General features: G+C 45.4%; 1 protein-coding gene across 1 annotated transcript in view; it reads right to left on the bottom strand.

Moving 5' to 3' along the window:
* Nucleotides 1-12,841, bottom strand: part of LOC140389720 (DISP complex protein LRCH3-like) — a 210,817-nt gene extending 197,976 nt beyond the window's left edge. The window contains 2 exon segments of the mRNA XM_072474169.1: nucleotides 12,585-12,669; nucleotides 12,671-12,841. Of these exon segments, the coding sequence (XP_072330270.1) occupies nucleotides 12,585-12,669; nucleotides 12,671-12,832 (247 nt within the window). The 5' untranslated portion in view covers nucleotides 12,833-12,841.
* Nucleotides 12,842-14,360: the final 1,519 nt, after the last annotated feature.

Raw genomic sequence — 14,360 nt, 5'->3', positions numbered from 1 at the left:
ATAAAATGTTAAATTGGGCAGATGAAGGTCAGAGATTTGGAATGATATACTTTGGGAGCATAAAGGAGAGAACATATACACTAAATCTTAACATTTTAAAAGGAGTACAGAAGCAGAGAGATTTATGGAGTTCAAATACACAAAGCTAAAGTCAGGGGACAGTTAATAAAGCTTTAAACATGGGGATAGAGAGTACATTTATTACATTACAAAAATAAAGAGAATCCAAAAAAAATATTGATTGGGCCATGGTTAGAGAGTTTCATCTATGTTGGCAGATAGAGGGAAGTTTTTGGGAGAACTACACCCTAAGTATGGTCTTCGGCAGGAAATGAGGTGCAATCCCCACCAGTGGTTGGGTGTGAATCAGATCGCAATCCACCTACACTTGGAATTTTTTTTTGGGGGGGGGGCGGGTTTTGCACTGGCATGCTCGCAAGCCCAGCTTCATAGAAATTGCACTCTGTTTCCAAAGGACACCTCAATCCAATAGTGACAGTAAAATTGTGCCCCCCCCCCCCGACTCAACAACATTGCTAGCATTAGGGCTTCAGTGTCTCTTCTCCCCCCGCCCCCCTCAATCCTTGCTAGTATTAACGACCTCCACCACCTTCTTTCCCCAAAAGACGCTGGCATCAGGGTCCCCCCCATTGGGTCTTCCTTCAGACCCCCTCCCATCCCGCCGGCATCAGGCCCCCCCAACAATCACTGGCACTAGCACTTTTCACTGTAATAATGAACAGATATGATGAAATTGTTCAAAGGTATCAGGCTTTCAAGGTCAATTGGGAAAATTAATTTTCTCTGATCAGATGACATAAGTTTGACAATCACCAAAGGAACAGATTTGGAGATTTTGTTTCCATATACAGAGCATTGTTAGGATATGGAATGCTTATCAGAAACAGTAGTGAAAGAATGGACAATAATAACTTTTAAAATTAAAATGGATAAATGTGTCGAAAAATGTTACTGGAAAAATGAAGCATCACAGACAAGGCAAAGGCATGCAGACACGGGGAGTACGTGCAAACAGTCCCCCATGTTTGCATCAGTTTCATAATATGCTCGGGTAAAAACTTAAGAACTCTGGAATTTCTTGGATGAACAGGTAGTCTAATTTAAAGTAAAAATCCTAAATTTGCAGGATTCTGAAATAATGGTACAGTGACATACCAGCCCAAATCATACACAATGCCCCACCAAACTATGCTGCACAAGACAGCAGAACTAAATTGCAGCATTTGAGCATTACAGTTGCAACCTACTAAGTGAACATGACATCCTTAAATAAACATCTCCTCCATGTTTCAAGTACAAATTGGAAAAGCATATGGAATTTGGGGAAACCAGCGAACAATATATATTACTTAATATTGGTATTGTCAATCAAATGAGGGGAAAGGGTTAAAGGGAATTCTGTGTATATAAAAACGTTGAGATATACTAAGGTGTTTTAAAATGTCATTACAAAAAATCTTATCCAATAGTTACTGAAACGAAAATTGCGTTTCAAAATTCACAAACAAATTTTCACAGATTTTAAATTGATAAATATTTGCCTTGATAAATGAAAGTGCAACGCATTAATGGGAACACTGCTCTTTGTCAAGCAATTAGCAAAGACCTTGGGCAATATTATCCACAAACATGGGGTCAGCTACCACCAATACAAAGCTGTATCCCATCTTGTGCATTTCTCTACTGTTTTATGAACTGTCTGACATCTGGTTGTAAATCAGTTAAACAACGCAAATCCCAAGGCCATCATTTCATTCCTGGCAGAAATTCAACATGCTTGCAACTAATTCCATTCCCCACACCACCGATTATACCAAGGTGAATCTGACTACTTGTCATTTCCATCACAAAGATAACCTACTTCCACCTCTCGTTTTCCACTTCTACCCCTGCATCAGGCAATGTGTTGCTGAAACCCTCATTCATGTGTCACTACAACACTCAACTATTCTAATGTTTTCCTTTCTGACCCCAATCTGACACCCTCCATATACTAGGTTTATCGAAAACTCTGCTACCCATATACTATCCTAGTCAAGATACTTTTCTCCTATCATTCCTGTTCAGAGCCTTCTTTAGCTGCCAGCCCTCCAACATCTTCAATTTAAAATTCTCATAATTTAAAATCCTCTGCATAGCTTCATCCCTTCCTTGCCGAGGAGCTATGCTTTGCCTTGATATACATTTATAATCTCCCTTTACCCCATTGTTGGTAGCTATGCCCATTCTCTGTTGTTCCTTCTCCAAACTTCTCTGCCTTTCCACCTGCCTCTCCTCAAAAGCTGACCACAAGACATAGGAGCAGAATTAGGCCACTTGACCCATCGAGTCTGCTCCGCCATTCAATCATGGCCGATATTTCTCTCATCCACTCTCCTGCCTTTTCCCCATAACCCCATATTAATCACGAACCTATCTATCTCTGCCTTAAAGACACTCAGTGAATTGGCCTCCACAGCCTTCTGCGGCAAAGAGTTCCACAGATTCACTACCCTCTGGCTGGAAAAATTCCTCTTCATCTCGGTTTTAAAGGATTCTCCCTTTAATCTGAGATGGTGTCCTCTGGTTCTAGTTTTTCCTACAAGTGGAAACATCCTCTCTATGTCCACTCTATCCAGGCCTGGCAGTGTCTTGTACGTTTCAATAAGATCCCCTCTCATCCTTCTAAACTCCAATGAGTACAGACCCAGGGTCCTCAAACGATCCTCATACGAAAGTTCTTCATTCCAGGGATCATTCTTGTGAATCTCCCCTGGACCCTTTCCAAGGCCAGCACATCCTTCCTTAGATATGGGGCCCAAAACTGCTCATAATACTCCAAATGGGAGTCCGACCAGAGCCTTATACAGCTTCAGAAGTACATCCCTGGTCTTGTATTCTCGCCCTCTTGACATGAATGCTAACGTTGCATTTGCCTTCTTAACTGCCGACTGAACCTGCACATTAACCTTAAGAGAATCATGAACAAGGTCTCCCAAGTCCCTTTGTGCTTCTGCTTTCCAAAGAATTTCCCCATTTAGAAAATAGTCTATGCCTAAATTCCTCCTTCCAAAGTGCATAACCTCACACTTTTCCACATTGTATTTCATTTGCCACTTCATTGCCCACTCTCCTAGCCTGTCCAAGTCCTTCTGCAGCCCCCTTGCTTCCTCAATACTACCTGTCCCTCTACAGATCTTTGTATCATCTGCAAACCTAGCAACAGTGCCTTCAGTACCTTCTTCCAGATCATTAATGTATATTGTAAAAAGTTGTGGTCCCAGCACAGACCCCTGAGGCACACCACTAGTCACCGCTGCCATCCTGAAAAAGACCCCTTTATCCCCACTCTTTGCCTTCTGCCAGTCAGCCAATCCTCTATCCATGCCAGGATCTTACCCTTAACACCATGGGCTTTTAACTTATTTAACAGTCTCCTATGCGGCACCTTGTCAAAGGCCTTCTGGAAATCTAAATAAATCACGTCCACTGATTCTCCTTTGTCTAACTTGCTTGTTACTTCCTCAAATAACTCTAACAGATTTGTTAGACACGACCTCCCTTTGACAAAGCCGTGCTGACTCAGTCCTATTTTACCATGCACTTCCAAGTGCTTCGCAATCTCATCTTTAATAACAGACTCTAAAATCTTATCAATGACCGAAGTCAGACTAACCGGCCTATAATTTCCCGTCTTCTGCCTCCCTCCTTTCTAAAACAGTGGTGTTACATTAGCCACCTTCCAGTCCTCTGGGACCCATCCTGCCTCCAGGTGATTCCTGAAAGATCATCACTAATACTGTCACAATTTCCTCAGCTATCTCTTATAGGACGCTGGGCTGTAGTCCAGCCGGTCCAGGTGACTTATCCACCCTCAGACCTTTCAGTTTCCCCAGAATCTTCTCCTTAGTAATGGTCACTGCACTCACCTCTGCCCCCTGGTTCTCCTGGAGCTCTGGCATCCCACTTGTGTCTTCCACATGAAGACTGATGCAAAGTAACTGTTCAGTTCGTCTGCCATTTCTTTGTTTCCTACTATTACTTCTCCAGCCACATTTTCTAGTGGTCCAATGTCTATTTTTGCCTCTCTCTTACCTTTTATATATTGAAAAAAATCTCTTCCTATCTTCCTTTATATTACTAGCTAGCTTGCATCGTACTTCATCTTCTCCCCCCTTATTGCTTTTTTTGTTGTCCTCTGCTTGCTTTTAAAAGCTGCCCAATCCTCTGGTTTCCCACTAATTCTCACCACTTTGTACGCTTTTTCCTTAGCCTTTATGCTGTCCTTGACATCCCTCGTCAGCCATGGATGCCTTGTCCTCCCCTTGGCATGTTTCCTCCTCCTTGGGATTAATTTCTGTTGTGCCTCCCTAATAACCCCCAAAAGCTCCTGCCATTGCTGTTCCACTGTCTTCCCTGCTAGGCTCCTTCTCCAATCAACTCTGGCCAGCTCCTCCCTCATGTCTTTGTAGTTACCCTTATTTAATTGTAACACTGTTACATCTGATTGCAGCTTCTCCCTCTCAAACTGCAAGGTAAATTCTATCATACTGTGGTCACTGCTCCCTGAGGGTTCCTTCACCTTAAGTTCCCTGATCAAGTCTGCCTCATTACACATTACCAAATCCAGAATTGCCTGTTCCCTAATAGGCTCTGTCACAAGCTGCTCCAAAAAACCATCTCTTAGACATGCCACAAATTCCATTTCTTGGGATCCACTACCAACCTGATTTTCCCAGTCCACCTGCATATTAAATCCCCCATGATTATTGTAATATTGCCTTTTTTACATGCTTTTTCTATCTCCTGATTTATTTTCTGCCCCACATCCTGACTACTGCTAGGGGGCCTGTACTAACTCCCATCAGGGTCTTTTTACCTTTGTGATTCCTCAACTCTACCCACAGAGATTCTATGCCTTCTGATCCTATAGCGCTCCTTGCTATCGATTTAACTTCATTCCTTACTAACAATGCAACCCTGCCCCCTTTGCCCATCTGTCTGTCCTTTCGATTGGATATGTATCCTTGGATATTTAGATCCCAGCCCTGATCCCCTTGCAGTCACGTCTCTGTGATGCCCACAACATCGTACCGGCCAATTTCAATGTGCGCAAAAAGCTCATTTGCCTTGTTCCGTATACTGCGCGCATTTAGGTAGGTACAACACCCTCACTCCTGCATTTGCCACCTCCCTTTTCACACTCTCCTCAGTCACTGTACCCTGTAATGTGGCCCTTTTTGATTTTTGACTATGGCTTCTCTGCCTTACACTTTCCCCCTTACTGCTTTTTGTTTCTGGCCCCGTTTTACTTCCCTTCGACATCCTACATTGAATCCCACCCCCCTGCACATTAGTTTAAACGCTCCCCAACAGCATGAGCAACCCCCCCCCACCCCAGGTCATCGGTTCCAGTCCTACCCAGGTGCAGACCGTCCGGTTTGTACTGGCCCCACCTCCCCCAGAACCAGTTCCAATGCCCCAGGAATTTGAATCCCTCCCTCTTGCACCATCTCTCGAGCCATGCATTCATCCTATCTATCCTGACATTCCTACTCTGACTAGCTCCTGGCACTGGTAGCAATGCTGAGATTACTACCTTTGGAGGTCCTACTTTTTAGTTTAACTCCTAACTCCCTGAATTCAGCTTGTAGGACCTCATCCTGTTTTTTACCTATATCGTTGGTGCCTATGTGCACCACGACAGCTGGCTGTTCACCCCCCCCCCCCCCCCCAGAATGTCCTGCAGCCGTTCCGAGACATCCTTGACCCTTGCACCAGGGAGACAACATACCATCCTGGAGTTTTGATTGCGTCCGCAGAACCCAGCCATGGTGCCATGAACCTGGCTGCTGCTGCCTTCCCCTGGTGAGCCATCTCCCTCAACAGTATCCAAAGCAGTCTATCTGTTTTGCAGGGAGGTGACCGCAGGGGACACCTGCACCCACTTCCTACTCTTGCTCTGTCTTTTGGTCACCCATTTTCTATCTCCCTCAGTAACATTCACCTGTGGTGTGACCAACTCGCTAAACGTGCTATCCATAACATCCTCAGCATCGCGGATGCTCAAGCGGCCTAACAGGAGCTGCAGCTGGACACATTTCTTGCATGTGAAGGAGCCAGGGAGAGTGGGCGTGTCCCTGAGATCCCACATCGCACACAAGGAGCATGACACGGGTCTGGGATCTCCTGCCATGCATTAAACCTTAGGTTAACTTATACAACTACAATTCCAAAAAACAAAAGAAAAAGTAAATAAATATACAAATGAAAAGACAAACTACTTACCAGTCACTTACCAGGGATAAAAAGCACCTCCTCTCCACCCAGCTTTGAATTCCCACCTAGGTTCAAATTCCCAAACTCACTCTTCGCTATGTCTCACTCTGGCTGTGCCTTCTCTGGGAGATGATCGCAGGGAGAACTCACTCATGTTGCTCTTTTTAAATTGACCTAGGTTGACTCCCCCCCCGCCCCACCTGCTTTTAGATCAAAGTAGCTTAAGACACTTAACTGTCCTCTAAGCCCACCTCTCAGATTACTCCCAATAACATATTTTTTGGTGTCCACTTTTTGCAGGCTCTCTCTTAGTGCAATGGGATGCTTTTCAACATTATAAATATGGATTATTCTTTTCTATTTCCTTTACACATCCTTCTGATGATATGAAAGAGATATATGTGATATTAAAATCAAACTATACTGTGATGATAAAGAATATTAAAATTAAAAATATTAATCAAAATTATTCGGTACATATTGCCCAATAGATTAATGTAGCATGCTCCCACTGAAATTATTTTCAAAAAGAGCAGTGCTGAGAGAAGGTTGTCTTCTCAGTGTCATATCATAGAAACACTTGCCAAGTTCATGGTACTGGATGGCTAGCAGGCAAATTTAATAAATTCCATTGCTACTGGTTGTCTACAGCACTGTAGTAATGTTTACTGGAACACAAGAATAGCGCCAGACCATTTAGCCCTTCAAAACTTTTCTGTCATTCAATGAAATAATGGCAATTCTGTGGTCCAACTCTCCTTGCCTTTGTCCCAAATCCCAGAGTACCATTGATTAATAAAAATGTATTAATCACAGATTTTACATTAACAACTCATCCAGCATCAACTACCATTTGGGGAAGAGCACAAACTCATACCACCCTTTGTATTTAGGAGTGCTTTTTCACATCAATCCTGAAAAACCTACCCTAACTTTTGGCTATGTCCCTGCATCCTTGGCTCCCCAACAAGCAGAAATAGTTTCTGACTCTCTAGCCTATCAGTTCCCCATAATTTTGAAAACTGCTCGTTACCCCTTCAACTTCTAAATTGCAGGGAATTCAGCCCAACCTGTTCATAATTTAATACTTGCAGTCCAATTATCATTCTGGGAAATTTGCACAGCATTCTATCCAGGCCAATATATGCTTCCTAACATACGGTGTCCAGAAATGAACACAGTACTTAGTCCAGGTTTAATCATGAGCTTGTAAAACCAATGCATGACTTTAACCTGTAAATAAAAGCAAATTACTGTGGATGCTGGAACCTAAAATAATAGCTGTAAATGCTGGACAATCTCAACAAGTCTGGCAGCATCTGTGGAGAGAGAAGGGAGCTAACACCGAGTCTGTATGGCTTTGACAAAGAATCATCCAGACTCAAAACTATAGCGCCTTTCTTTCTCTACAGATGTTGTCAGGCCTGCTGAGATTGTCCAGTATTTTCTGATTTTGTTGCATGACTTCAACCCCTTTGCATCCATGACTTTTATGTACACTGACCCTAAATATCCTTGGGTCCACCCTGTCTAGCTTTTCACCATTTAGCAAGTACTCCAAACTATCCTTTTTAGGGATGGTTTTTATCTTATGCTTCCATCCAGCACGGTGGCACAGTGGTTGGCACTGCTGCCTCACAGAACTAGAGTGCTTCCCATGTCTGTGTGGGTTTCCTCCACGTGCACCAGTTTCCTCCCACAGTCCAAAGATGTGCTGATTAGGTGAATTGGCAAGTAGTGTTATGGGGAATGGGCCTCTGTAGAGTGCCAAATGGCCTCCTTCCACACTGTCTGGATTCAATGCATTCTACATTCGTTTTTAGATGTGGGTACCACTGGCTGGGCCAGCATTCAATGCCCATCTCAATTGCCCTTGAACCAAGTGGCTTGCCAGAGTTTAAGGGTCAACCAATTATATTGCTATGGATCTGGAATCATGTAGGCCAGAAAAGGTAAGGAAGGCAGATTTCCTTTCCCAAATCAATAATTTGCCTTCAATTCCATGAGCTTTACCTTTAGCAGACAGTTTCTTAAGACTTTATTAAATACCTCTGGAATTCCATAAATAATATCCATAGTCAGTAGTATTACTTTAGGCACCTTTTCAAAACATTCAATCAAGTTCATCAAACATGAACTAATCTTTACAAATTAAAGCTGATGCACTCTGCTGAAAATTTAGGGTGTTGCCACTCTATCCTTGATTATAGATTCTAACAATAGATGTCAGACAAACTTGCCTATAATTTCATGGTTCCCCCCCTCATTTGTCCTAAATAGCAGAGTGACATTGCTGCATCAAATTTTTTTTACAAGATTATAGTTTGGAAACTGCAATATTCTCACCGACTTAAATCCTAGGGTGAAAACTACTGGATTCTGGGGATGTCACTCTTTCATGGTATTATTTTCTTAATTATTGTTATTTTGCTTATGCTAACTTTGGTGACTCTCTGGTTCAATATTTGTTTTCTTGGGAAGACTGGCTCTACAGACTTCCTCTACTGTAAATACTGATACAAAGTAATTACTCATATTGCCCCCCATTTCTTTATTTTCATTTACAACTAGAATCATAATAAGGGAGGAGGCTATTTGACCCATTGAGTCCATGTTAGCTCTCTGCAGAGGAATCCAGTAAATCCAACCCCCTACTTTATCTCTGTAGCCCTCAATGTTTATTCAATTTACTTTTGAAATCATTGACTCTACTATATTACAATTATCAACTTTTAACAGGTCGACAATTCTCCTGACCAACCTCTTTTTCCTAATGTAACTATAAAAGCGTTTATGGTGCTTTAGACATCCCTTGTAAGTTTCTTTATACAGTTCTTACTATCTGCTTTCTAACCTTCTGCTGTTCTTTTCATCTTTGATGTGGAGATGCTGGTGTTGGACTGGGGTGGGCACAGTAAGAAGTCTCACAACACCAGGTTAAAGTCCAACAGGTTTATTTGAAATCACTCTTTCTCAAAGTACAAATTAAATCTAGACAAGAGTGAATATTTTGTGGTTTCTCGGCCAGGGGTGGGGGCAGGGGTGGGGGGGACTGCCATTCTGTAAGGCAGGGATTCACTTTAGATACCTGGAGGAGCAGGTTGCTCGAGATTTGGGAGGGCTCCGTAGGTACAACATTTTTAGTTTGGTGGGAGGGTGAAAGCTGATCTGGCAAGGTGGGATGGTCTCCCTCTGTCACTGGCGGGTCGGGTACAGGCGGTTAAAATGAATGTGCTGCCGCGATTCCTGTTTATTTTTCAATGCCTGCCGATTTTTCTGCCAACGGCATTTTTTAGAGAGATTGAAGGGATGATTAGGGGAAGGTGGCCAGAATTAAAAAGGTGCTATACAGAGAGGAAGGCAGACAGGGGGTTTGAGTCTTCCGAACCTGATGTATTATTACTGGGCGGCGAATGTGGAGAAGGTACGGAGCTGGGTCAGAGGGACTGACTCCCAATGGGTCTGAATGGAGGAGAGTTTTGGTAAAGGGTCGGTTGGGATTGAAGGCGCTAGCGACAGCGCTGCTCCCGATGGCCCCGGGAAGATACTCATGGAGTCTGGTAGTAATAGCTTTGTTGAGAATTTGGAGGCAGTTTCGTCAGCACTTCGGGTTGGGGGCAGGGTCAAGAAAAATGCCGATTCGGGGAACCATAGATTTGAGCCAGGGAAGTGGGATGGAAATTTTCGGCGATGGGAGGAGAAAGGAATTAGGACACTAAAAGATTTATTTCTTGGGGGACGTTTTGCAGGATTGATGGAGCTGGGAGCATGGGCTGGAGCAGGGGGAAATATTTAGATATATGCAGATTCAAGACTTTGCCAGAAAGGAGATACAGAGCTTCCCAGTAGAGCCGGCTTCCACATTGCTGGAGAAGGTGCTGACGACAGAGGGACTAGAGAAGGGGGTAGTATCGGCGGTTTACGGGGCTATTTTGGAGGAGGAGAAGGTGCCGCTAGAAGGGATCAAGGCAAAGTGGGAGAAAGAGTTGGGAGAGGGTATGGAGGAGGGGTTCTGGTGTGAGGTGCTCCAGAGGGTAAATGCCTCCACCTCTTGTGCGAGGTTGGGGCCTGATACAGCTGAAGATGGTGTATCGAGCACACCTTACAAGGGCGAGGATGAGCCGGCTCTTTGAGGGGGTAGAAGATGTGTGAACGTTTGCCGGGGGGGGGGGGGGGGGGGGGGGGGGGGGGGGGGGGGCAAACCACGTTCATATGTGTTGTCCTGTCCAAAGCTGGGGGATTACTGGAACAAAGTGTTTAGGGTAATCTTCTAAAGTGGTGCACGTGAAACTGGACCCGGGCCCTCGGGAGGCCATATTTGGAGTGTCGGACCAGCTGGGGTTGGAAACGGGTGCGGAGGCAGATGTTGTAGCCTTCGCCTCGTTGATCGCCCAAAGGCGGATCCTGTTCAGGTGGAGATCAGCCTCTCCACCTTGTGCCCTGGCGTGGAGGGAGGACCTGCTGGAATTCTTGACGCTTGAAAAGGTCAAATTTGAACTGAGGGGAAGGATGGAGGGGTTCTACAATTCATGGCGTTATCCATTATGCACTTTCGAGAATTGGATCACATCGAACGTTAGGGGGTTTGGGGGCTGGGAGGGTTGAGGGGAGAAGGACTGTTTGTGTTAATGGTGACTATGGGTGATTCCGGATTCCTTTTTGTCATTTATGTTAACACGCGGGCTAATGTCTGGGGGTTGGTGGGAGGATGGGATCATTGTTATTGATATGGGGATTGACATTGCATTCGTTACTGATTATTGTTTATTGTTGGGTGTAAATTTGGGAAAAATTTGAAAAAGGAGAATAATTTTTTTTTTTTAAACGTCTTTTTCTCGGATATGAAACCTAGAACCAGTTAATGTAAATTTGGGAGAAAATGTGAAAAAGGAGAATACAAAAGATTTTTTAAAAATTGTTTTGAAATCACAAACTTTCGGAGCGCTGCTCCTTCATCAGGTGAAGTGGAGGCAGATTTCATCTTTCTCAGTGTTTTTTCTTTGCTATTTTTGTGTTGTTTTTAGCTGTCTATTTCCCTTTTGTCATCCATGACTTTTTTTGGGCAAGTGGTGCACCTGTCCTTCATGGGTATAAACAGGTTCTGATCATGTTAAAAAAAATTCTGACACCTTCTGATCTTCTGACAATTTACCTTTCAACAGATTTACTCATTTACTGTGGCCAGTCTGCCTCTGACAAGTTTAGCTCACAAATGTTTGTACTTTTTATTGACAATGTCTTCCCCCAGATCACCATGGAAAAGTGGATAGGAACATGGAATGTCTGAAGTGCCTTAAAAATGCTTGGATCCCATTTAATAGAATCAACGTTGACTTGTTTATCATAGGGCTGGTTTTGCTTAGTGGGCTAACAGCTGCTTTGTGATGCAGAATAAGGCCAGCAGCGCAGGCTCAATTCCTGTACCAGCTTACCCAAACAGGTGCTGGAATGTGGCGACTAGGGGCTTTTCACAGTAACTTCATACTTGTGACAATAAAAAGGTTATTATAATGATTGTATGATGGGTATTACATACATTTTTTTGTTATCAGGATTAATACTCATCACACACCCAGAAATTCAGGATTTCTGTGGTCTGATTGGGCTAACTGGCAGGCTAGGCTCGATGGGCCGAATGGCCTACTCCGTTCCTACGCAATTAAACTTTCAATTTAGTAAGAGTGTACAGCGGGAAGGATCGGAGGACTTGTGCAAGATACAATGTCGTTGGAGCCATAACAATAGACGCAACTCTAACATTGCACGAACAGCAGATAATCCAACATCTTAAGGATTTGCAAAGAACTATGAGAGAGTTGTGACCAGTGTCGCTTCGTCTCATGTTTTCCCAACTGAATCAAAATGTTGCTCTCTCCTGGTGTGCCCCTCAACAACCAGTCTGAGCTCAGTGTGAGAAGTGGTTGGAATCAATCTGCGACGACGCAACTGTTGTTGTGAAAATTAGATCTGATCATAAATTAACATAATTAAAATCTTTCCAAACTGTTCAGGCGCGAGCAACAACACGTTCCTTCATCACTGGCCACTTCGCAGTAACGGAAGCTGCCGAGCCGTCAGGGGGCGACCCTTTCTGCCGGAGCAGCCAGGCCTCCCCCTCCCTCCCCAGCGCGTGCCCAGAGCTCGGACGCAGGCGCAAGCACGTGCCCGTGCGAGGCGCACGCGCCGCCCCGTTTAAACGGTATGGATTACATGGTTCCAAAAAGAATTCAGCTGGAAGGCAGCGCTCGGCGAGCTTGCCCCGGGCCCGGCCGAGCAGCGTGTCCCGCCTGCCCGCTCGCACTCACCCGCCTGCGTGGTGTCCGCCAGGTCCTGATTCGCCGCGCTCCTCGGCAACTCCTTCAGTTTCCTCCCGCTTAAGTTCAGCACCCCCCGTCGCTGCAGCTTCCTCCAGCGCTCTCTCCAAACTCCTGTTCCAAGGGGCTGGAGCCGATCCGGAACCGTTATGGCCGCTGCCTCCTCCGCCCAATCCGTTCGACCCACCGCCGCCTGCGATCCCGAGCTGACACTCCGACATCAACATCGCAGCCGCCATTGCAGACCCTCGATCCGCACTGCGCAGGTGCCAGCAGCAGCCGGTCAAAGTGCGCGTGCGCGCTGAACGGCCTATTCGAACCTGTCGCCTGTGAGGAAAGTGCGAGCTAACGGACGGGGGAAGCGAGATGTGGGGTTTAAAAAACGCCACGGCCATCATGCATGCGTTGTGGTTCATTTTGGTAGGAAATAGGAGGACAGGCAATGTGAATGCAATTCTATAGGGGTCGAGGAACCTGGGGGGGGAAGATGAGCATAATAATAGAAAAGTGATTAACAAAACATACGGGATCCTGGGCTTACCATAACGGGAAGAGGACAAAAGCAAGTTATGATGGACTTTCATAAAACATTGCTCCATTTGAGGAAGAACCACCAATGTCTCAATTTCTGGGTACGTTAAAGGAGGATATGAAGCCATTACCGAGGGTGCAGAAAAGATTCATTAAAATAGTTCCAGGGAGCAGGAACTTCAGTTATGGGAGAGGAGGGTGGTTATGAGCAAAGATTATTAGATGAGTCGTTGGATTCAAAACTTTATCTGCTCCAGCCTGAGGAACCCTACCAGGTCACTCACCCAAACCCCCGGTTTTGGCAGTCCTTACTCCCGCCATTCCAATAGGATCCGTCTTCGAGCTACCAGGGAAGCAAAGGCCAAGACAGCAGCCTCTTGCCCCCCTGGGCTCCCGGCTCTTCTCATAGAATTTACAGTGCAGAAGGAGGCCATTCGGCCCATCGAGTCTGCACCGGCTCTTGGAAAGAGCACCCTACCCAAGGTCAACACCTCCACCCTATCCTCATAACCCAGTAACCCCACCCAACACTAAGGGCAATTTTGGACACTAAGGGCAATGTATCATGGCCAATCCACCTAACCTGCACATCTTTCGACTGTGGGAGGAAACCGGAGCACCCGGAGGGAACCCACGCACACACGGGGAGGACATGCAGACTCCGCACAGACAGTGACCCAAGCCGGAATCGAACCTGGGACCCTGGAGCTGTGAAGCAATTGTGCTATCCACAATGCTACCGTGCTGCCCCCAACGCCAAAGATTGCCACTTCTGGACTCGGGAGCACCTTCACCTTCAAGACCTCAGATAGCACGGTAGCATTGTGGATAGCACAATTGCTTCACAAATCCTGCTCCTAGCCCAAACCGTTCCAGTACCTCGAGGTAGTTCCATTCGACTCTGTCAAAAGGCCTTTTCTGCGCCCAGGGAGACGATTACCTCTGGTGTTCTCTCCCCGGGGAGGGGGGTTATTATCACATTCAGCAGCCGCCTGATGTTCGTTGTGAGCAGCCTACCCTTGACAAAGCCAGTTTGGTCCTCCGCGACCATCTCTGGTACAAAGCCCTCCAGCCTTTTGGCCAGGACCTTTGCGAGTATTTTCGCATCCACGTTCAGCAGTGAAATGGGTCTGTATGATCCATATTCCGTCAGGTCTTTATCTTTTTTGGTTATCAATGCGATTGTGGCCTGCGCTAGCGTGGGGGGTAGGGAGCCCCCTGCCAGTGAGTCTGCAG

Source organism: Scyliorhinus torazame, chromosome 14 (assembly GCF_047496885.1).
Source record: "Scyliorhinus torazame isolate Kashiwa2021f chromosome 14, sScyTor2.1, whole genome shotgun sequence".
Taxonomy (NCBI): Eukaryota; Metazoa; Chordata; class Chondrichthyes; order Carcharhiniformes; family Scyliorhinidae; genus Scyliorhinus; species Scyliorhinus torazame.
The sequence above is the reverse complement of the archived record's forward strand: the minus strand, read 5'-3'. Positions and strand labels throughout refer to the sequence as shown.